At 39.6% G+C, this 23,321-nt stretch overlaps 1 protein-coding gene across 5 annotated transcripts in view; it reads left to right on the forward strand.

Annotated features, from left to right (window-relative positions):
* Window positions 1-23,321, forward strand: part of NRP1 (neuropilin 1) — a 112,101-nt gene that overhangs the window by 73,132 nt on the left and 15,648 nt on the right. For 3 of the 5 annotated variants that reach the window (XM_084508391.1, XM_084508393.1, XM_084508392.1), the window contains exons 8-13: window positions 5,239-5,394; window positions 8,283-8,427; window positions 9,992-10,323; window positions 14,887-15,031; window positions 17,940-18,044; window positions 21,032-21,091. In XM_084508391.1, the coding sequence (XP_084364517.1) occupies window positions 5,239-5,394; window positions 8,283-8,427; window positions 9,992-10,323; window positions 14,887-15,031; window positions 17,940-18,044; window positions 21,032-21,091 (943 nt within the window). The remainder of the gene's footprint in view (window positions 1-5,238; window positions 5,395-8,282; window positions 8,428-9,991; window positions 10,324-14,886; window positions 15,032-17,939; window positions 18,045-21,031; window positions 21,092-23,321) is intronic. The other 2 variants (XM_084508394.1, XM_084508395.1) reach the window with 1 other exon arrangement.

The following is a 23,321-nucleotide window of genomic DNA, read 5'->3' on the forward strand; positions in this document are numbered from 1 at the left end:
ATGACTTATTTCAAGGATGAAGACTTTTGGAAGTAATTTTCCAACCAAATTAACAAAACTCCTTTCAGAATTTCGACTAGAGACTGTGCCATTTTTATTTAGCATTATAATCTTTATTACTTCAAGCTTGATCAATAAAAGAATTAAGTGATAGTTTTGTATACATCAAGGGAGAATGTGATTGGTCAAAACAGCAGCAACATCTAATAAAAAATATGGGCTTAACTAATGAAAAAGATCAGATCTTCCTTAATTAAAATATTTGACAGAAGAACAGTGAAGCATCACAACAGTTAATCTAACTCAGAGCACTGTATGCTATCTAGGGAAATGACACAGTTCTTTAAAAATATTTACTTTGGTGTGTTGTGTCAAGTGATGGATTATACAGCTTTTCAAGCCACAAGAGATGCCCACAACAAAAAGCTTCCTGTTGTTAATCAAACTCCAGCGCTTTGTCCTTTATTTTCTCAGGCTGTTGAGCAGACCTACAGTAGGAGTGTTAAAAGCTTGTGAAACTGCTCCCTTGCTACAGCTCCCTCAATGACTGTATTTTATTTAGCAAGGCAGATTTTCATTCTGAAAATAAGGACTTCCATACAATGGCATGGTTATGTATGACAACAGGGAGAAGCAATATTCATTTCATGTCATGCATGTTGTGTGCTGTTCGTTAACCAGCAGTTTGCGAAGACTTGCTACATGATATATTGTGCAGAGCTAAATGTTATTCGTTTTCCTTCTCCTTAACTGCTCTCAAATCAAATGTGCATGCCACCCCTTGCATATCTATGTCTTACAAATGTGTCACCCACCCACATTTTTTGGAGACAGTAAGACAGCAATAAAAATATTTTTCCTGGATGCTAAAAGATATTGCAGAATAAATAGTGGGGAAATAATTCATATATAGAAACCACTACTGTCTTGCAATATGATTTCACAGGAAATAAATTGATTTTAGAAAGAGGAACAACTGGGGCTTTTTTACATGAACATTTCTCTCCTGGAAAAAAAAAATACACACTTGAGATATTCTTCATTTCTTGTAAGTTCGAGGCTCATTCCTTTAGGCAGGTCTGCTCCCAATCTTGTACTTACCAATAAAGGTGGTCACATCGCAACACAGGCAATTTGTTGGATAAGGCCCTAAGGCTCCATTTTCCAGAAGGGAGATGCTTTTTAGTCTGAATGAAGGCGAGCAAAATTTTGAAAAAGTGTCAGTGTACTACAGTTAGTTAAAGCTAAAATTCTGGTCATGGAAACGAAATGTCATGATTTCAGGCTTGGAGACAGCTGCCTATCTTGATCACAGCAATACAGCATGCAATAACTTACAAAATCGTTTGCATCCTGTAAAATAAATACCAGATGTTTGTTTATCATACGTGCAGAAAGTTCAATGTCAAATAATTGCAGGGAAATGCATTTGATGTTCATCTTCAAAAGTACTGTGTTTCATCAGCATATCTCTCTGCAGCTCATTTTTACATGAAACACAAGTTCTTGACACAAAAAGGACAAGAAGTCCAAAACAAAAAGCTAGCTGTTAAGGATTCATATTAATGTCTTGGCTGGCAGCAACTGGATCTGAGAAAAATGGTTTACCTCTGGTCATGTAAACACTTGGAGGCCTCTGTTGAGAGGACATACTAAGCTGACTGGAAATTTAATGACTCAGGAAGCAAAAGTCTCCAAAAAGCATAGGAGTTCCTAACCATTTGGTGACACATCTGTACTAGAACTACTAGCTACCACCCTGCAGTGGTTCCTGAGGATAAAGGTACAGAAGAGCTGTGTCTTACCTCTGTTATATTTCGGTACTTTCAGATTCCACTCATTATTAGCAGTTGACATGGTTGAGCTCCAACCCTGAGCAGTCCCCATGACATTTAAATTGTGTACTCTATGCACAATTTTGCATTTTACAAAAGGTAAAGTTAAAAAAAATCATCACAAAGTGATTAATGAAGATGAGTTTAACAGCTTCTTTAAGATGTTTCATACAGTTTCCAAGGTAGTCTTCTACATAATTTATTTCTATCCCCTTACTTAGAGAAGAAGATTGGTAAATTTAGAACTTGATTCACAAACACACTTAGGCACTACAGAGAGGTGCTCAGCATTGCAATTCTGTTTTTATGCACCTGGAGAGGAGCAATTACTCTGGAGGCCAGAGTGAAGAACAGCCAAAGGGATGAAAATGCCTTAAGCTCTACCTCTCCTCTGGACCTCCGTGCTGAGACCAAGCTAGTACTAATTCCAACCCTTCTGCTTCCCAGCTGCTTAACCCCACCTTTTCTATATGCACTGTCCCTCACTCACAAAACAGTGATGGAGAAATGTGATTCTTTTTCCTCTATCAACTTGTGAGCAAACATCCCTATGCATGCAGCAGGTCCAGGGCTGCAGCTTGCCTTTGCAAGGTATTTGAAGCTGCAGCAGGCAGTTAAACGCTCCAGCCACCTGCCATAGGTGAGCCAGGGCTGTTGTTGACATTGCTACTGTTTTCATGAAGTACCTGAAGATTTGCTGATCTGGAGAGAGCAGTTCTGCATGAAGAAATGTTCTTCCTAATGACAGAAGATGCCCCCCTCTTACATTGTATTTCACAGTTACCAGGGCCAGGAGCACGAATTGCCTCTTCCCTACCTGTAGGCAAAAAAAAAAAAAAAAAAAAGAAGGAGGCCTGCTCAGAATCTCTTTCTCCAAGTAAACTGTTAATTTCTGCAGGAGAATTTCTGCCTACCTTTTGAATTCTGACAGGGTTTTTTTAGATTAAAGTGTTTTAGGATTTTCAGTGCCCCAAGATTTAAGGGGGTGTATTGAATATCGGTGCCTGGGTCTGAGCAAAATTTGGGCGCCTGAAGTTCTTTGATGGGACAAGCCTGAGGTGTCTGAACAGTCAGTGACCAGTAGCTGTTTTGTCTGTTCAGGCATCAGTTAATCAAATCTTCCCCTGGAAACCCCATGTTAAATTTTAACTTGTCCTCAGATGTCTAGAACTCTTGCAATAGGCCATTGCTTGACTTTATTCACAATGAAGTACTTACTGTATATTAAAAAGCCCCTACTAGAATCATTTCAAATCAGTTGGAACAGTACAGGCTTGGGACCCTAATCATTTCAAAACTGAAGAGCTGTTTCAAATTGTAAGAGAAGCAGATCATTTAAATAACTTAGCTCTGCACTCCCTCAGACTTCCAGATTTTCAAGTGCACTTCAGCCTGGAAGTGAATGTGGTATTGGACATAACTCAGCGCAGCACACTTTACAATCAGCAGAGTACAGTTTGGAGAGCATTTGAAGTTAAGCTGAGATTGCTCAGTGCAATGATGCCCAGATTCCCCCATTAACTTTCAGATTGCAACAATCTAACATCTGAGACTCTCCAGTTACTTTAAATCACTTGATTGTTTTTGTAAGGCAGTGCTCCCATTTTATTATTTTTTTTTAAAGACTGGATTTATTTTTTTTTTTAACCAAGACAAAACAAAATGTTGCAGTATTTCACCTCTGAAGACCAAGGCTGAAATATTGCATATAGACTTTACCAGCTTTAAAATCTGAGGCAGGGGCAGCAGCTTTGTGCTGAAAGCCAGTTCTATCTGTCACACACAAGGCTCCTATTCTTGTGTTGGAAGACTTCAAAATGACTTGTATATGACATGGGAATTGAGAAAGCAGCCAGCCTGTCCTCAGTAGCACTTCCTTCAGCCTTCTGAAAGAGAATGCAGAGCATGTTGATTTAACCGCTCCAGCGCCTTTGGATATATGACATACATCCAGGAAAAAGGATGCCTGTCGGACACAGGGGACCTATATGCTGCATCCTGCATGCTTTGGAAATAATGAGAAGGCCTGAGACATTCATTGGACATTTACATGTGAAGGGCTAATTCAACCTATTATTGTGCTACTAAAGTATGGACAACTGAAGTTGAGGCAAATTAATTGCTTTGATTAATAATTTGTGAACAGTGTAATTTTGTGTTGAAATTAAATGGTTTGTTTTAGGAAACAGATATTCTAGCTGTGGAGAAGGCAGAGCAATTAATTTGATTTTAATTGGTTTGTTGTTATGGCTAAAGAAAGGAAGTAAGGAAATGGCAGGTGTTTCATAGTTGTGGTTATTGACCAGGCAGTGAGAAAGTTTAATGCCTAGTTTCAGCCATTTGGCAGCTGGGACAAAGGCTTCTTTTGCTAGTAGAGCTGACTTTGGTAGCCATGCTCTGGCACCCAGCATCATCCTCCCAGTTCAACTTCCGTGATGCCATGAGATGAACTAGATGAGGAAACAGATCTGTATTGCAAATAATTTAAGGAGGAGAATGAGGGGGAGTTAACCTAAATCGATTAAAAAAATTTTTGATTTTTTGAATTTTCCAGAAAGCCTCCAATATGCATTCATGTGTACATCATAGCCTCCATTTCTCCAGCAAGTTCAAAATGCCAGTGTTTTCTAATGACTGAAGTTCACTACAGTTGTCAGTTGGAAGAGAATTATTGCACTTGTTTTAGTGCTACCTTCTTTTTTTTTCTGCAAATACCTCATGCAGTATAAGCTACATTTGCCTTTTCCCCTACAAAATTACACCGTGATTCATAATTATCTTGTGTCTAAGTAATACACTATGGGTTTCTTTTCTCCCTGTCTGTTTGCAAGTGATGAGCTCCTGGGTTTCAACAGAATTCTTGTTATCATTCCCTAAGTGCATGGCTTTGATATTGTACTATTAAATTTCATCCCATTTCTAATACTCCAATCCTCAGGGTCATTCAGCTCTCACTGCTTTACTCTCCTCTGTATTGGCAATGCCTGGAAGCATTGTGTCCTCAGCAAATTTCATTAGCATCTATGCAAGATAGTTAATGAAAGTATTAAAGAAGATTGCTCACCAGACTGGTCCTTGAGGAACTTCACGAGTAACTAGTCTGCAGTGTAGTGGTTCCCAGTGGCACTGATGGGTTTTCTGGTTCCTACCTCACAGAACAAAAATAATTCTCTGGCATGTGGGTAACACCCCTGAGTGATCAGGCAAATGTTTCTGTCTCCTGTGAGACACTATTAGCAAAAGAAGAGGCTATGACCATGTTATTGTCAACAGTATGCTGCAATTTTCCTTATAAAAATCTTTATTATCTCTGTAAAACATGTGGGGCTTGTGGGGTCACTTCTGCAGTACTGGTGTTCTCTAAACTGATTGTCCTCACATCCCCATTTGTTCATTACCACAGGTGGATCTAAGCCTTCTCCGCTTCGTCTCTGGAATTGGGACCCAAGGAGCTATCTCTAAAGAAACAAAGAAAGAATATTACCTGAAAACATACCGTGTGGACGTCAGCTCCAATGGAGAAGACTGGATTACACTTAAGGAGGGAAACAAGCCTGTTGTAAGTCTTTTCTCTTTTACCTCTCTTTGGCCAAGAAATAGGCTATTGAACTCCTTAGTTACTATCTGTTCTAAATAAATAAATATATAAAATAAATGTTTAATCAGCATGATGAAGGTTCACAGTATCCCAAACCTAAAAGACAGAAATTGTCTCAATAGAGATGGACCACAGAAATTGTTTGTGGGCAGCCTCAAGCAGCCGAAAAGGTGCTTCATCACCCACTGTAGCCATCAGAATTGGAGTGGTTTGGCTCATTTCCCTGGAGTGTGCTGCTGTTTCCCAGTTTGCTAGAGATTTCCTATGTGATCTTGAGAAAACAATATGGGGGAACTTTTTAAAATATAGGACCCTTATCTGCTGCAAAGCTCTGGATATGTGCTGTTTCAGTACCTCAGCATAGCCCTGCTGCCTTGCAGGAGTGCTACCAAGTCATTAGTAATTTGTTAGACTTCTAAGCATTTCAGTGGTGGAGGTCATGTAGGCAGATAATTAGGCATACCTTTCCATCCTTATAGATTTTTATCACCTTTCCGTTTATCAGCGCATTTGCTCCTTGTGACCTCCCAATCAAACAGCTTTAGACACTCATGAGAAAAATCTTCATTATCCGCTACCACGAGCATAAAGCTCGTTACTGAGAAGTCAGTTCTGCTCCAGCTCTCACGTGAATAGTCCCAGTGAGGCTGTGCCTCCCTTCCTGCCTCACCTGGGACACACCCAGGGGCAGCATCCCCAGCAACTGCCAGAAGCTGATGAAACTGGAAATGTTTTGTACTGACTCTCTTCAAAAGAGCTTTTTTGTGGCTCTTCTGCAAGGACTCAGCATGGCTGTGTAATATTAAGTTGTCAGTGCAACCATACCTAGCTGTAAATATTTGGTTACTGGTTTGTCCCTTACTTATCTGTAAGTGCTATGCCAAGGCTGCTACACTTATCTAGTCAAAATGGTAGCAGTGATCAGTGTGTTCATCTTTCTTCTTTGAAACACTTAGTACACAAATAAACCAAATAATAATAATAACAAGGAATCCTGAAAGCCTCTCTTTGACAGGTGTTATCCTGGTTTTCCAGTTGAGAAGGAACTTTAGAAAGTCACATGCCTCACTGTGGGCACTATGTAATGATTTGTAAAAGTACAATATCTGACTTACCCAAAGTCACAGGAGGAGCCAACACTACAGCACGTACAAGACACAGAGTTTCCTGGCTCTGGTTCCCGTAATCTGAACAAATGCCTCTTTCAAATTCAGACCATGCCCGATTTTCATTATCAGCTTCAATTTGTAAACTCTCCAAGAGTGTATTTTACATGAGTTTCCATTGTACGTGCTGTCTTTAATTCACAGAGAACTGAACTAAATGTCTTGTATTTGTTCAAAGGGTTTATTAAAAAAAAAAAAAAAAAAAAAAAAAATCAGAGTTCTAAAATGACAATATTTTGCTGTTGAATAGGACAAGGAAAAAAAAAAAAAAAAAAAAAAAAAAAACAACTGTACAACCGGTCTCCCTCTAGTATCTTTACACAAATCAAAAGTTAAGGAGACTTGGCTATGAAAAAAATGACAGGCAGCCACCAATGTCCTGAAGGAAGCCTCAGCGAGCTGTGTAGTCATCAGGAGCTGTGTGCATTAGGGAGACTCACTGCCTTGGCCAGAGGCACACCTCGAGAATGGTAGCATGTCCTTCAGAGAAAGAAAAAATAATAATTGCTGAAAAGAAATGTAGATTCATTTAAAATCTCTTGCTGGGTATGAAACTCCAATATTAAATTATTAAATTATTTAAGAAATTACCAGTCCTGATGAGCTGGCAGCTGTGTGCTGCTGGCCTCCACTGCAAATTAGCGCAGTTATTGCAAGTAACAAACAGGAAAGTAGACACCGTATGTAAGAAATTGAAGAATATCCCATAAAAGGCCAGAGGCCCCTGTCCCTGGCAAACAACAGGAAGTCAGTTCCCTCTATGTGAGAAAGAAGCAGGAAGCTGAATCACCTTCTTTGGACTAGAACATTGCAAGGTTTTGGCTCTGCTAGGAAGGAGTGTGTTAGCAGGATCCTCGACATGAAAGCACAGCACAATCCTGTCTCTTCTTGTGGAAGTCTCATTGTTCATCTGATCTGCCCGTTAGCCTCAGGGGACTCAGAGAAAATCTTAGAACCCTCTATATAGCTTGTAAATAGACTTCCATTGCAGTATGCAAGGAGATAGAAAGGCTGAGTGTTTGTTAAAGGATTTAAAGACAGAAGGTTAACAGAGCGAGGGTTGCACAACACGCTCTGAAAAACACTTATGTCCAAGGACAGCAAAACAATATATGTTTTTAGCTTAACTCCATACAGGGATTTTTACATGGTCTAACTGAAATCCAAACCTTTAACTTGGGCGTGAGGTTTTGTAGTTTTTTGCATCATTCTGTGAGTGTGCAAGGAATAAAACTCTCCTAATTGGGCAGTGAGGGACTATTCCAGGACATGGCAATCCTTGATACGAAAAGAGCTGTGTATAGATCTAGGCATTAGGAATACATCAACATTGGCAGGGAGTGGACAGAGCCTTGCTGTGTTCAGGGGGGGATCCTGCTCTCCTGGTGGCCCTGAGCTCCCCTGGTCTGCTCTGCAGCATTATGGTGTGCTATGGGATGTGGCAGGTGGCAAATATTTTTTTAATATAATTGACCATCTTTTTCCTCCCAAAGGAAAGCTTATTTTTCTGCAACATTGTGTTAGCAGTTTAATGAGATAGCTCTCCATGTAAGTCTTTTGTCTCATCCCCCACAAAAATAATCCTGGCTAGACCTTGTGTCACTAGTATCTGTAAAGCACAGAATTATAAACACCATTTAAAAGAAAGCCTAACATATATATACTTTTTCTTTCCACACAAAGGTGTTTCAAGGGAATAGCAATCCCACTGATGTTGTTTACAGACCGTTTGCCAAACCAGTTTTAACACGGTTTGTGCGAATTAGACCTGTGACTTGGGAAAACGGAGTATCGCTGAGATTTGAAGTGTATGGCTGCAAGATAACAGGTAGGTCTTGGGAAGGATTTTAAAAACAAAGGAACTTCTTGTGCCTATGCTGCATTTTTAATTTTTATTACTGAAATGCATCTTCACTATTTCCACTGTGGTCTGAATGTAGATATGTAAACAAACTGAGAAAGAAAACCCAACACAAACATCCAGTGTTATCTTAATGTTGTTCTAGCATTCTCTTTTAAGTGTTTGGCTTTAAGAAGTTTAATAAATAAAGTGCAATTACTTTTCATGTTGTGTTTTTTTTACGGATCCATGCAAATTACCTGAGATCCACAGCTATTTTCCAAATTCACCTCCTGTTTTCCCTTCTTTACTCTCCCGTCCCTCTCTCTCACGACTGCTATTTGTAGTTTGATCTCAGCAGATTTCATATACATATAACACTGCAAGGTACAAACCCTGAGATCTGAAGCCTATTCCAGCACCTAGACATATAAACCCAGGTGCCCACTGGTGCTCACTTCTTGGAATGTAATCCCTTTATATCACACAGACACCTACCCAAATAACTGCCCAAAGTACTTTCTGAGCTAACAGCAAAAGGTGTTCACTACCATGAAAATACTATCTTCAAAAAAAATAGACACAACCAAGAATTATGTTAGACTCCTCCAAAAATGTATTAACATTTTATATGTAAAGTAAAAATAATCTTCTATAAGACCATTTACAAGGTGCATATTAAAGTAAACGTTAATGATTGAGTATTTTTATAAATCTGATTTTTCTAAAAAAATGTGCCATTTTATAGTACTTAATACAGTTTACTGGCACTAATTTTTAATAGTTCTGTGGATTTTTCTTTCCTTAAGGTCTTTCTTCAAAATGTTTCTTAGGACTGACCTCCATAGAGTAGGAACATAAGATTAATGAATACAGAGTTATAAAATTCCAAGTAAATCTATGAAATCTTTCCAGATTAGATGAAGGTAAAATCAGCAGAACTGGTTTTCAGTCTATATTGGAAATCTTCATTCCTTGTTAGTAGCTTTTCCTACTTTTGACTTATATTTATCTGGGACTATAACAGAAGTAATTATTTATCTTATGTGTCCTTTGAAAATGCCTGAGACCAAAGAAATGCAATAGAAAAATACAGGTTCTACAATAAACTGTATTTTATAGAATATATAAAAGATTTCCATTTCCAACATCATAAGAAATAAGTAATCTGCAACAGGGTTATGGCTGATTTGGGAAATTTTCCCTAGGGAAATATTCACAAATTCAGATGTGACCCTGCACTCTTTGGCTTAGCAAGAAGAATAGAAAACAAGAATAGAATAAGATTTTCTGATCCTTTTGGTTCCCATCAAGACAGAAATACTTGTGGTATTTTGGTACTTCCATTTCCTGCCAAAACTAGGATGTGCAAGTTTGAACAAATAAAAATTATATACAAACCCAAAAAGATTATTTTCGATATAAGAAAGAAATAAGAAATTGCTTATGAGAGTTGAAATGATTGATATGTCCTGTTTCTGTTTTGGTGTTTGTTCAGATTAACTATTTAGTTCATTGTTTTTTTTGTTTGTTTTTTTTTTTTTCTTTGTAGATTATCCTTGCTCTGGGATGCTGGGTATGGTGTCTGGGCTCATTCCTGACTCTCAAATTACTGCATCTACTCAAGTTGATCGAAACTGGATCCCAGAAAATGCTCGCCTCATAACAAGCCGTTCAGGTTGGGCGCTGCCACCAACTACTCATCCATATACAAATGAATGGCTTCAAATAGACCTTGGCGAAGAAAAAAAGGTGAGGGGCATAATTGTCCAAGGAGGCAAGCACCGAGAAAACAAAGTATTCATGAAAAAATTCAAAATCGGCTACAGCAACAATGGATCAGATTGGAAAATGATCATGGATTCTAGCAAGAAAAAGATAAAGGTAAGGAGGATTGCTCTGCATGGGGAGGAACTCATATTTATTTTCATACCTTTATCTCTGATCTTGGAAAGGCACAACGGCACATTAGAATGAAGCTAAACAGGAGGGTTTGTAGGACAAAAATACTGAAGGGGTGCTGTGGTAGTGGTAAAATGAGTGCAGGAGCTGATCTCAGGAAATTAACCACTCTGGCAAAGGTTTCATGTATTCAGCGGCTAGTTCAGAAGATTACTTCTGCCAAGGGTGATGCACCTCTTCAGCCCCTAGGTTACTCCAAAATCCCATGTAACGGTAATATCCAGCACTACCAAAAAAGTGGAGTTCCATCTGCAGTTTTCTGTGAGTGGGCTTATTTGAGACACAGAATTACTTTTCATCTGCTTCTTTTTTTTTTCTGAGCAGCTGAATGAGGATGGTGTTATTTAACTCAATGGGGTACCTGTTGGATTTCTGAACTGCCTGTAGGCTGCTTTGAGAGCTTCACAGGCTCTCCATGATAGTCTGATCTAAGTCGCACTGCAAGAGTGATGTCGTTTTTGACATTATCCCATCATAGGTGGAAAGTACTATTGTATTATTACGAGTGAAGAATCTTGGTGCGTGATTGGGAATAAAGGGAAGCTGGTTTGTAGGATCAAGCAAAAAGTGCAAGGCATTTACAGGGAAGGGTCAAATAAATTGCTGGGTTAAATGACAGGAAAAAGAATATGAGTATTCTCCAGAAAAGCTTCTGGGAACGTACCTACTTCGCTTTGTCTTTGAACGTATGCTCTTCAGGACATAAAATGTACTGTTTAGAAAATTGACCCCAAATCCCATTCATTATTTTCCATCTACTTTTGCTATTGTTGCTCAACCAAGTGTATTTTTGCCTTGAGAGTCACAACCCTTTCTCAGTCCTTCCTTTCCCTTGAGGGAAGCAGTGGGCACACAGAACTGTTCAGGGACTGAACTGCTGCAGTACTGGGAAGATCAGGGAATGTGATCCACCAGAAATGTGCCCTCAAAAGGCAAATCAGTACGGTGCTTGGCAGACGGAAACCTTGAGAGTTGTTCCATATCTTAGCTGTGTCAGTCTGGAAATTAAATGTAAAAGCTGTTTTGCTATAGAGACTTCAATTGGGCAAACCTATGTTTCTTTAAAGGAAAAGCTGAGTGGGCTCATGGATGTAGCTTTTCCAGGCACATTTGGTAAATATTGGACTTCATTCTCTCCTGTTTTAATCTCACTGAATATGTCTGCATTTTCTCACTTCTCATCACTTTTCATCATTTGTTTTGGGGATTAAAACTAAATGAATTCAGCCTTTGCAGTCAGCTCCTTTCTCTTGTTACCATGAGTTTTGACTTCATCATAAAGTGTGAAGAGAGTGTAAATCAACAATGGGATCTAACCATTTTCTTTCTAAAATAGATGTTGTTTTGACATGTACTTCTACACTGCGGCTCAATGAGGGAAAAAAATAATGCCATATGCTTTCAAAGCAGTGCGCCGTCTGCTGCATGGCTTTCTGTTTTCTAATACAAGCACTTGCCATCATTGTCAGAAGTTAACGGTTTGACAAGAAAACTAGAGTGCTAACTAACACACTGAGCCCATCCTCAGCTTTCATCACTACCAGAAATTAACTTTCAAAGATTAATGGAACTAGGAGGGCTGGAATTCAAATCTCTTGTGGCCTAATTATAATCCTTCCCCAAAATTCAAGACTTTTAATAAACTTTACTCCAAAGCACAAATTTTCTTTAAAGAGAATTAGATAAATCCTATGATTTGGGAGTCTAAGGGATTTAAAATGTTAATACTGGAATGTAGTATTTTTGAATGTTAAGTGGAGCTGGATGGGACAGAATGCTATAATGAGTCACAGCAGGAACATGGATTAGAAACAGCCCTGTTTTATGAAATGAAACACATCGTTTCACTTGGTTAAAGTCTTGACTTTCAATAAACAAACAACTGCACGTTAGGAAAAGAAAGAACAATGACAAGCTAAATGTAAAAACAGAGTGTGTCCAAAGGATGAAACATCACCTTGGTCCTCAATGGAACCTTGTCATCCATACCTGCAGCTACTTCCATAGGACTACCATAACTCTTTCCTCTTTTTCCACTTTCTACTGTTTTTGTCTGTGCAGAATGTTTCCCCTTTAGCCTCTATCAAGCACACAGAGAAGTGAACACCACTCAGATCCTCAAACAACCATGCAGAACTCCATACTTATTTCAAAATCCAGCTGGTATTTGTTCTCCAAAGTCTTGCTCAAGCTTGCTCAGTACATTCATCTTTGTCTTCCATACTTTTTTCCTACTTCCACTTACCGACTGATGACCTTTTTTTTTTTTCACACCTCTTCTGGTCATGTCTTGCACAAGAAACAGAATATCCTGCCATCTGGAACAACCTTTTTAAATTTCTCTGCCATACTTATTTTGATTTAAAAAGCTATTAGGAAGACTTTTTTTCCCTCTTGCTTATTTATATTCTCTTTTGTTTAGCAATTATTTATTATACTTGTTTTTGCAGTACAAGTAGTATGCAAGAAGTAAAGCGATTTGTGACATACCCTATATAAAAGACACTCACAAAATGAAGTTTTACTGTATACTTTTTTCTCCTCCCCCACAAAGAATATCAGTGCGTGTTTTAAATGAACAGTCAAAATTGAATCACAGGCAGCTCTGCACTACAAAGGACAATGATTCAATATAATTATGATTCAATATAATTCTAGATGCCTATTGAATTCTAATGTCTATGTGTCAGTACTCCAGTATTGATGTCTTTTATAAAACAGTTTTCATTATTATATGTTGCTATTAAGACTACTATTAAAAAGGAAGCAAGGATTCCTCAGATACATGTGTCTGTCTACTTTTTGCACATAAAATGGCATTCATTCTTTCTCATATGGTAGGTAGCTTTTCTGATCATTTGCACTACATTGCTGTTGAAATATAATAATATATAATTGCATGTTAATTAGATCTGACAGGCCATCTACATGTGAATTCTTGACAACTGTCTTTTATGCACTGTCAGAACACCAGGTCAGCCAGTGCTCCTTGAAGACACGTTAGAGATAAGTCATTCCTAGGAAATAGGAGCAGAAGCGTTAATGTAGAAATTATTTCTTTTAATACAGTTGGTCATAGCCACCCATCATCATTGGCTTTTGTGACTGACACTCTAACCAATGGCCAGAAGGCATTTTGGACCATTGGTTCATTATATACAGATGCAGAGCAAAAACAAGCAAGGCTTTTAGGACTGCACTAAAAATACAAGCAGCAATTGGTTTTACCTATGCTTTTTTTTCTGTCTTGGACAATGCAGCCTGTTTTACCCGTGGCTTCTCTTTTCTCTGCCCCCAGGTCAATAGGAAGAGTTTATTGCAGGTTGGGTTTTGTTATAATTCAAACTGAAGACAGACAGGTGGTGGTTTCTTCCAGAAGAAAGCTTCAGGCCTCATAGCTATGTGTTGGAAGTAACAGCACTTCTAAACAGTTCATATAAGTTAGTTTTAATGATTTGTTATTTAACTAATTCATAGAAAATAAAGTTGAAAACATTTTACTTTTACTTCATCGTTATACATATTTTCATATATTGTTCTTTATTCTTTATAAGATCTTCTGAAGTTATTTTTTACCATAAAATAGGCTAAAAAAAAACCTGTTTGCCTGTCTTGGATCGCAAACACTTCATGGCAAGGACTGTTTCTTTGTACATTTAATTCATTCTCATGACCGATTATCTCCATGGATGCACCCAGGGTGTTGCTTTAAGTACAAATTATAACATGTTCCATATGCAAAATTTCACTGACAGGAGAAGCTGAAAGTATCAAACAAATGCCATTGAGAGCTGTATTATGGCTGAAGAACCCAGAGTGCAACTCAGACAAGAGATTTTTGTCTGAAATGTACATTCGCTGACCTGCCTTACCCATTAGATTATATTGCAGTTTTATCAGGAAGCAGCTTTCTTCTTTCTTTCTTTCTTTTTATTCTTATTCAATAGCAGTCTCACTGGAAGAACTCTTGCAGCTACTGTTCCTGGAGTTTAATTTATGCCTTTTGAAATAACTGCAACTTGTGAAACTCTGTCACTGGGGGAAATCAGATTGAAATTTTCTCTTGAATAGTTGGATTATTATTGTAACCACTTAAAAGGTGACAGGATCTTCACCTCAGTCATTTTTTTTTCCCTAAAAACTGTTGAAAATGTCACCCAGCTAAACCCCAGATCAGAGCGTCATTTAAAAACATGTCTCATTAAACACTCAGCTCTTGTTATGACCCTGATGGATTGGTTGCTACTGAGTTTATGAAAAAAAAAAAAAAAAAAAAAAAAAAAAAGAAAAATGAAAAATGAAATGCATTACTTTTCCAAGAAGCTTAAACTGTATTTTCCATTCTCATTTAGGGCAGGGAAGTCTGACACTTATTAAATGGTTAGAATCTGGCCTACTTCTCATCTAATTCAAAGGCTAGAGAATGAACAAAATGTTGAAAATACCTTTTCTTTTTTAACAAGTAGCATTTGTTATGCTTTGCAGACTTTTGAAGGAAACACCAACTACGACACACCTGAACTGCGGACTTTTGAACCTGTATCGACAAGATTCATCCGTGTCTATCCTGAGAGAGCCACACATGGAGGACTGGGACTGCGAATGGAGCTGCTGGGCTGTGAACTCGAAGGTAATTGCTCTGCTAGAGATGAATGCACTTTATTATTTTCACACATACATTCTGTACTTGGACTACTGCTGAACACTGCTGTTCCTGTACAGGCAGCACGTTGGACTCTCGCTTCCGTGACTGCCATTAGTGCTGTTTCTTGGACTAATCAGTTCCTTCTCTGCAGACATTTGAATATGCCCAAGGCACAAATATTATTCTTTCTCCCATTCCTTTGTTGAATCACAGTGATATTCGCCACATGGTTTTCTGTTCCCTTAAGCAACCTTATGATTATACTTTCAAGAAGCATAGAGCTAGTATTATAAAATAAAGGAACTTATATTTTGTGTTACAATGATACAATCCAGGAAGAGACGTTTTCTGAGAATGCAGAGGGTGTGTTGGACTAAATACAGCAATTATGCCTCTTGCTCCTTCAAAAACTGTGAAAGTTGCACCAGACAGTATGGTAGACAATGATTACTTGTCTGGTTAGGGTCTGTGCTCTTCTTTCTGGGGAGAAAGGGAGGTCCCCTTTGTTCCATACCAAGCTTTAATTTTGCAATAGTATGTCAAGAGATGAAAGACCAGGAAAAGCAAAGTTTAGACATTTATCCTTGGGCTGTGACATGAGGTATAATAATGCTTTGATTTTTGTTATATAAACAATAATTATTTAACATCATAGATAACTACAGATAACTACATGAATTTCACATTTTTATGTGGTGGATAATGTTACAGTGGCATGGGTTATAAATCACAGAGCTTAACAATACATATAGTAACAAAACACATTATTGGGGGTTTCGTGTGATACCTCATAAAGAAGTGGTTGAACAGGCTCCCAAGATGAATGAAACCAAATGTTCTGCCTCCATTTCTTTCTCACCATTTCATTCCCAAGGTAGACAAGTGGGAAGTATTTTCTGTGAGAACTACCAAGTTCTGTGTTGTTTTTTTAGTGAAGGCCAGACTGAATAAGTGTGTTTTTCACTTGGCCCGGAAAGTGGGTAGGTTGGAAATACTTCTTAGTTCCTGCAGGAAGTCCTCATTTCCTGTGGGAATTCTTAGTTCCTGCAGACTATTGTGCTGCTTGCTCAGAAAAGAGAAAAGAAAACTCAGCACCTGCCCTGTGTAAACTCACAACCTGTGGGTAACGTCCTCCTGTCACAGGCGTCCTGTAGCCACCTAGACATCAAGAAATGAGCCCATGGACCACCGTACAAGAATGTGTTACTCAGGGAGATGGAGGAGCCAAAGAGTAGCCTAACTAGGCAAAATGCCTTTTATTTTGGGGAAACTGCTGCATCGAGTATAATGTTCCCCTGGGACACATTACTTTTATTTATCTTCCCACTATGGTGCACTTCTGAAGGTAGTTCACCTGTAGATCACCCATGGACAGGCAAGGTCAATTTCAAAGCACCTATGGGAGAAGCAGAATAAGAAAACTTTATTGTATAACTGTGTCTTAAGGAGGGAGTTGAATGAAGAGAAGTTACTTGAGATTTCCTGAGGAGGACGGGAGCTGAAATGAGAAAAGAAGCACAGACAAGAGTAGAAATCAGCTCTCCAGCAGTAATGAGCAAGGGGAAGCTTTGTGTGCTCAGAGCATCCCAGGGGGTTTATATAAAATGATGGCAGGGATGTAGGCAAGCTTGAGGCTATACAGGGGCATGAAGATCAGGATAAGAAACTCAACTCGATGTAGAAAGCTAGAGGGAGCTCCCAGAGGGGTTTTTAAAGAGATATGGGGAACAGACACTCTGTATAATTCATAACAGGTACAGAAGTGTGCAGAAGAACTAGGGCTAGATTATACCTGTAAAGCATAGGTTGGGTTCCTTGTTTCACCCCAGAATATAGCTACTTCAGAAACTACCATCCCTTCTGACATTATGAGTCCAAGTGCTTAATACCTTATGTGGCCAGTGGACTCCAGGGGCAGTAGAAGGACAAAGAAGAATCCAAGGAAGAGAAGCATTATTGTACAGCTAATAATACAGTAAAGCATTGTTAATGAAAATAACAGTAGTTGACAGCAGGCGAAGCCTGGACCATGTTCCCAGTCTGGTTATCTTAAGCCAGGGAACTATACTTAGAACATAAAACTTAAACATAACACCAGGTATCTGTATCCCGATTTTCCAGATGTGATATGTTTTGCAGACACTGGGATTTAGATATATTTTCTGGCATCTTTCACAAATCTCAAGACCTTAATTGTAATAACGAAGGTCAGATTTTACTGGTTATGGAGCAGCTACCGGAAAGTCATCACCAGTGAGAAGCAAGCAGGTGGCCAGGAGGGATGACTGACATCATTGATGTCTTACTTATTTATAACTTCAATAAAAACAAAAGAAACTTCTTCCAGATCATCTCATTGAGCACAAAGTGATTCTACATCATACTGCCTTCCTGTCACTGTTACCAGGACTCTTTTCAGACATTTCCTCTCTTGTACGTGCTCTGCAGAGAGGTTTCTTTGGCAGTGTGGCAGGTGCTGCAGAATCACCACCTTGAGCACGGAGCCCTCCTGCTGCTAGGTACAGGCCCACTCACTGGTGCTTTGGCTATGCAATAAAATCATGGGTTTTCTACCCTTCCCTGAGACTCCCATTCTGCTTTGCCAGACCTTCACTCCAGTTTTTTAGGAACAAGCACTCATCAGCCAGTCCAGGGCTTTGCTGCACAGCTCCGCTCAGCCCTTGAGCTCAGACACAGCAGAGTGCCCTAGGGCAGGAGGCAGAACAGGTACTTCCCATTGCAAAGAAATACTAACTAACCTGCAAAGTAGAGTTGCTCCTTTCCTCAAAAATGACACACAATGACAGCATATGGTACTCATCAAAATGTAAGTGCCAATTGCATGTTGATTCTCCAGCACACTTTTTAACCAAGCAACTGGATTTTGTTTCAGCTCCTACTGCTGTTCCTACCGTTTCCGAAGGCAAGCCTGTAGATGAGTGTGATGATGACCAGGCGAACTGTCACAGTGGCACAGGTGATGACTACCAACTGACAGGTGCAGAAACCATCCTCATTCCATTGCAGCTTCATTGTAGCTCATACCCATCGCCAGTAACCAGCTAAATGTTTGCACTGATTTAATCACTCAGCATAAATGGACATTGGTATGCAGTTTGTATTGTCAGTGCTGTCAAAACATAGGCATCTGCCTTTTATATATGACAATACTTTTGATTGTTTTCTCAGCTATGTAATTTTTGAAGCAAATAATAGTGACTAGTTGGAACAGAGGGCATATTTTTGAGCAGGAATTGTGTCTAATCAAATGTCCTAATCAAACTTCCTCTTATTAAGAAAAAAGATGGACAAACCTTTTGAGATTTATTGTCTGAGACTGAAGATCTCAAAATGAAATATTGTTTAAGCTGAAGATGCATACACTCTTCCACACCTAAAATTTAGCGTAGGACTCAAATATCAGCCCCAAATCTTTCTCAGACAGAAACAAAGCAGATTTGTTTCATCAAAGCATACTCACACATACACCACCGGAAACATTTCCATGATTTTCCCCACCAGCACTGCATTACTGACACAGAGGGGCTGACATTCTCCAAACTGCCATCACTAGCAGAAAAATAGAAGGGAGGGACATAGCGTAGTCTGCATTTGGAAGGGAGAAAGCTTCTTAAATTTCCTGTTTTCTCCCTTCTGCACCAAGCCACTGTTCTTCTGATACAGCTGCACTGCTACATTTTTTTTTCTCTTTGTGGAGGTTACTTGCTCCACAAAGCTCTGGGCCCATTTGAGGAGATCTTTCTGTAGCAGATCCATACTGCTACAGCAGCTAAGCTTATTTTTGGACAGAGCAACACAGGTTATTTCATCACCTCTCCCTGGTGTGCTTATCTAATAAATGTTTATTGCTTCTTATATCCATGACATAAAATAGCATTAAAACCTGGCAATAGCTGTCCGAGAGGACTTTGGGAAATCTTAGGTAAGAGAGAGATCAGCTTTTTGGAAGCAGCCAAGTAGAACATCCGACAGCAGATGCAAATGAAAGTGCAGTTTCAGCTTTCTGAGCTTTGCCAATGTCTCATGTAAATGCATGTTGCAAATCAAATATTGAAAAACAATTCTTGAGCAGAAAAGACACTGCACAGTCACTGTCACTGCTTTTCAAATCAGTGTTCCAGATGAATCTTACTCTTTATGAAAAAGAGCCATGCAGGGAGTCTGATAAAATAGTCTGTATCGTGTTAAGGTAGCTCAGGAAGCTTTCAATATTACTAGACATTGTATTTTTTTTATTTTTCTGAAAGCAAAGTGTCAGGTCAGAAAACCCTGGGGCTTCCTGCAAAACCCTACGTTGACGATTGTCTTGCAAGACCCAATAGGTAGAGACACATTTCACATAGAGGCTGTGTGAGGGGAAGGAGAGAGATCTATGCAGGCACCTTCCTCTTCACTTGCTCATAGTCTGTGTGCTTCAGGCAGCTCAGGACTGCATCCCGCATATCCCTTAGGGAAAGGTTATTGAGCAGAAGAAACTCCCTTTGGCAATTTTTGCAGGCTGTGCTTAGGGAGACATTTATAACCTCTAAGACAAGGGAGCAGCCATCAGCCTTCCTGAACACCGGCTTTCTGGGTAACTGAACCTTTTTCACTACTAAAATTGAAAATTACTACATTGCCCTTCTACCAAAGTGCAGACACTTGAGTATAATTTACTACACCACCTAGAAACCCTGGCCAGTGCATGCTCAATTGTGGACACTGCAGAAATTCAGTGTTTTACTTATGATGCTACATGTAACACAAAAATGCACAGAAGTGATTTTACCAATAATTTCATCGCAAATATTCTTTTCTTACTCCAAAATGCATAGAAGGAAAGTATGTAAATCTTATGGCCCATTAAGGCTAGCAGAGAAAGGCAGAAGGGTTTCATCAGTGCCTTCCACGCTTCCATCCTCTGCCAGTGTGAGCGTGGCGCCTGCGTTCTCGCGGGTACGGCTGCTAGAGTCACTTCCCTGATGGTACTCACACATATGTGAGTATCACAATGAAGCCTTCCTCGCAATTAACTATAATTGTGCTGTAGGCCAGATTCCTTCCTGCTCTATTTGGACCCCATACAGAGCTGCTCTATTTGCGTGGCGTATAGCATTTCCCATCAGATCATTCTCACAAACATAAAGCTGATATAGCTCAGGCATTCATTCTCATTGGAAGTCATCTTAGTCATCCTTTCTATAATGCTTTAAGTACTTGCTTGCTGGAGAAGAGAAAAGCCATTGACTGGTAATCAGCACCCCACTGCGCATTTATAATTGTGCTAATTTACTTTTTGTTTCCTTTATCAATATGAGGCTTACCTTAAAAAAGTCAAGTATTTTTAAAATTAGTGGGCTTAGGGAGAGGGCCATGACCCCGCTCACCTCTTCTTCAACTGCTTGAAGAAGAAGACAAAGGGAAAGTTCTTAATTCCTCCTGCTCTTTGAGACAGAAGTGAAACCTGCCTTAGATGATAGCCAAAATTTGGGCAATTCCCACACACCTCTCCTGTGAGCTGGGGCCACAGCGCAGCTGAGAAGCAATGCACAGGGAGGACCCAGCACAGCAGGGGCTGGAGGATCTCAGGTCTTTGATGTGGCAAGCATGTCATAGCTGAATGCACAGATTGGTGAGTGTTAAGAGGGGCTAGGAAGGTCAGTCACTGACATCCCATGTGATTTTGAGCAAATCACTCTATAAAGTGATGACAACCATAGGGACATGGCAAGGATTGATTAGTTGGTGTTTGCAAGGACTCCAAAGACAGAAAGCTTTATTTAAAGACAAAATCTAATTTCCTTATTTATTTATTTATAAAGGAAACCAGACCTTTAATGTCACATTTTCATGCTTCACATACTTAGTTGCCTACATGTCTAGTAAAGGTGGTAGTATTTCAGATTTATATATAGGATATTCCTGATGATTGCTGTGTCCTTTGTTGTGTCCCATGTATCATGACATGCATAATTTCTTTTCCAGGTGGTACTACAGTGCTGAATACAGAAAAGCCAACAGTAATAGACAACACGTTACAACCAGGTAAAAAGAAAAAAAAATCTTATGAAAAACGTAATAAATTCCATACCCAAATTTCATGCCAGAGACAAAATAATGAATTGCAGCACTTCCTGACTCCCCATTCCCTAAAAGTCTCTGAAGTAAAGAAGCATCTGGTCTCTCAGCTCTGTACAGTAAATATTTTATTCCTTTCATCCACATGTAGACACAGTAGAGAACAAGATTTCCTTCTGCATCAGCAAATGCCAAATGCTGACAAAATTGAACTAACTTAATCGCACAGTGCACTGTCTTTAAATGTGGCATGTCAGTGACACAAAGTGTGTTTGCGAACTCCAGGAAAACAAAAACAGAGCCACACAAGCCATTCACTATTTATATACATGGTTTTACAAAACTAAGACAAGTAAAGTTTGCCAGTTTTCTCCACCAGGGAGCTGGCAGTTTTACAATATTGTTTTCTAGCAATTTTTCTCAAAATGGGGTTACATAAACTGTTACCACAAACTTGAAAAGGGAGAAACAAGTTGTCACTGGCAGCAGGTCCTTTTTAGTTAATCAATACAATGACTAGCAGCTTTTAAAATCCTTACTTTGCTCCTTCCACAGCTTTCATAGCATTTTTTAATATCCTGTACAATTTACTGGGAGTGGAAGAGTGGACAGATTTGGGCAGAAAATCTGAGCCGTAGAGACTGGAAACACCAGTTTAAAGCTCTGTGCATTACTGATTGCAGAGCGGTAAGGAGGTCAGTTTTCAGCTACTCCCATTTCCTCCATTAAGGTACAGTCACAGCCATCAGGCACAGTCTTGCAAGTGATTTATTAACAGGGTGGGTAAGTGTTTATCATTGTTTCTTCAACTATGTGACACAAACTTCTTTTGCTTCAAGTAGAAGAAAGGTACTAATAATGCAAAAATTTCCTACAGGACACCAGTGGTGTCCAGCTGTTAAAGAGATAGAGCTGGCTTCTCTCTGACATTGCTCCCCATCTTGGCCTCTTCATTCTCATATTGCTTTTACTGTCCCTAAAATTTGTCTCCAGGGCCGTACAGTTTGCTTGGTCAGCATATACCATTTCTACCTCTGCCCTGCTGTATGAGTGAGGCAGATTGAGGGGTACCATTGACTTCTCAAGACACTTCTCTGTGCTACTCTCCCTCAGCCAGCAATTCTACTATAAACCCAAAATTTAAGGTTGGGGAAGGGGAGGGAGGTATCACAGTGTTTTTTGAGTAGAACATTTGGATTTTTCTGTCTGAAATGATCTTGCAGCTTTTTATTTGGCTGAAATGAAGGATTTATTTTACAGTTCTTTTGACTGTTTTCTTGCATTTAAACAAATGCTAATTGAAAATTCATAAAGTGCCTCTGTGGTATGCAGTTTTCCTCGCTCCTCCACAGTGCCAGATGCAGTTACAGGTTGTGTTTAATCCCTTTGGCTTGGGTGGGACTCTCCAATAATAGATTGACTGTTTCTGCCAGAGATGAAGATATCCTCATTTTCTCTCCTTACTTCCCTCCTGCACCACCTTCGTTTACTGCATGATGAGCCAAGTTTTTTCTCTACTGAAGAAGTTTATGAGGTTCCCTTCAGAGCATGCCAATGCTACTTCCCTGCATTGTGTTGGTAGGAGCTGTTTCCTTCCGGGGAATAAGGGACAAGTTCACATCCCAAACCCCAGGCTCCCACATGGCAGCACATTACAAAGATCATAGACAAAGTTCAGTCAGATGCTAATAAATAAGGTTTCCCGAATCTGCAGTTTAAGACATAAAGATTTCCAGCTGCTTCGTAATCCCTCACTGAAAACCAGCCAGAAAACTCCCCAAAAGGGGCAGCCAGAAATTCCCCTCAACATGGGGAAAGCCTTCTTGGCATGGCGGTGGTGCATCTCCCTCTGTGGAGGGGGCACGGCTGAACCTCTTTGGCACAAGAAAGTGTGTCCAAGCCAGAGGCCATGCTGCAGGGAGCAAAAGCCTGCTACAGCAGCCACAAATGGAATAGTTTAAACTAGCCTTGAAGCTACAGAGCTGCTTGGGCCCCCCTGGCCCCAGCTGGCCAAGGATCAGGGGATCAGCACGCTCCAGCTATTCTCAAGCTGAACAAGGTATCCGTTTAACACACCAAGGACTGAGCCTTCAGCTTCAGCCATAATTACCCCTAAGGTTTACCTTAAGATGCTAATACACCTCGAGGCAAATGGTGACCTCCAAGCCAAAGAGCTATTGAGGAACAGATGCAAGAT

The sequence above is a fragment of the Aythya ferina genome, assembly GCF_964211825.1.
Source record: "Aythya ferina genome assembly, chromosome: 2".
Taxonomy (NCBI): Eukaryota; Metazoa; Chordata; class Aves; order Anseriformes; family Anatidae; genus Aythya; species Aythya ferina.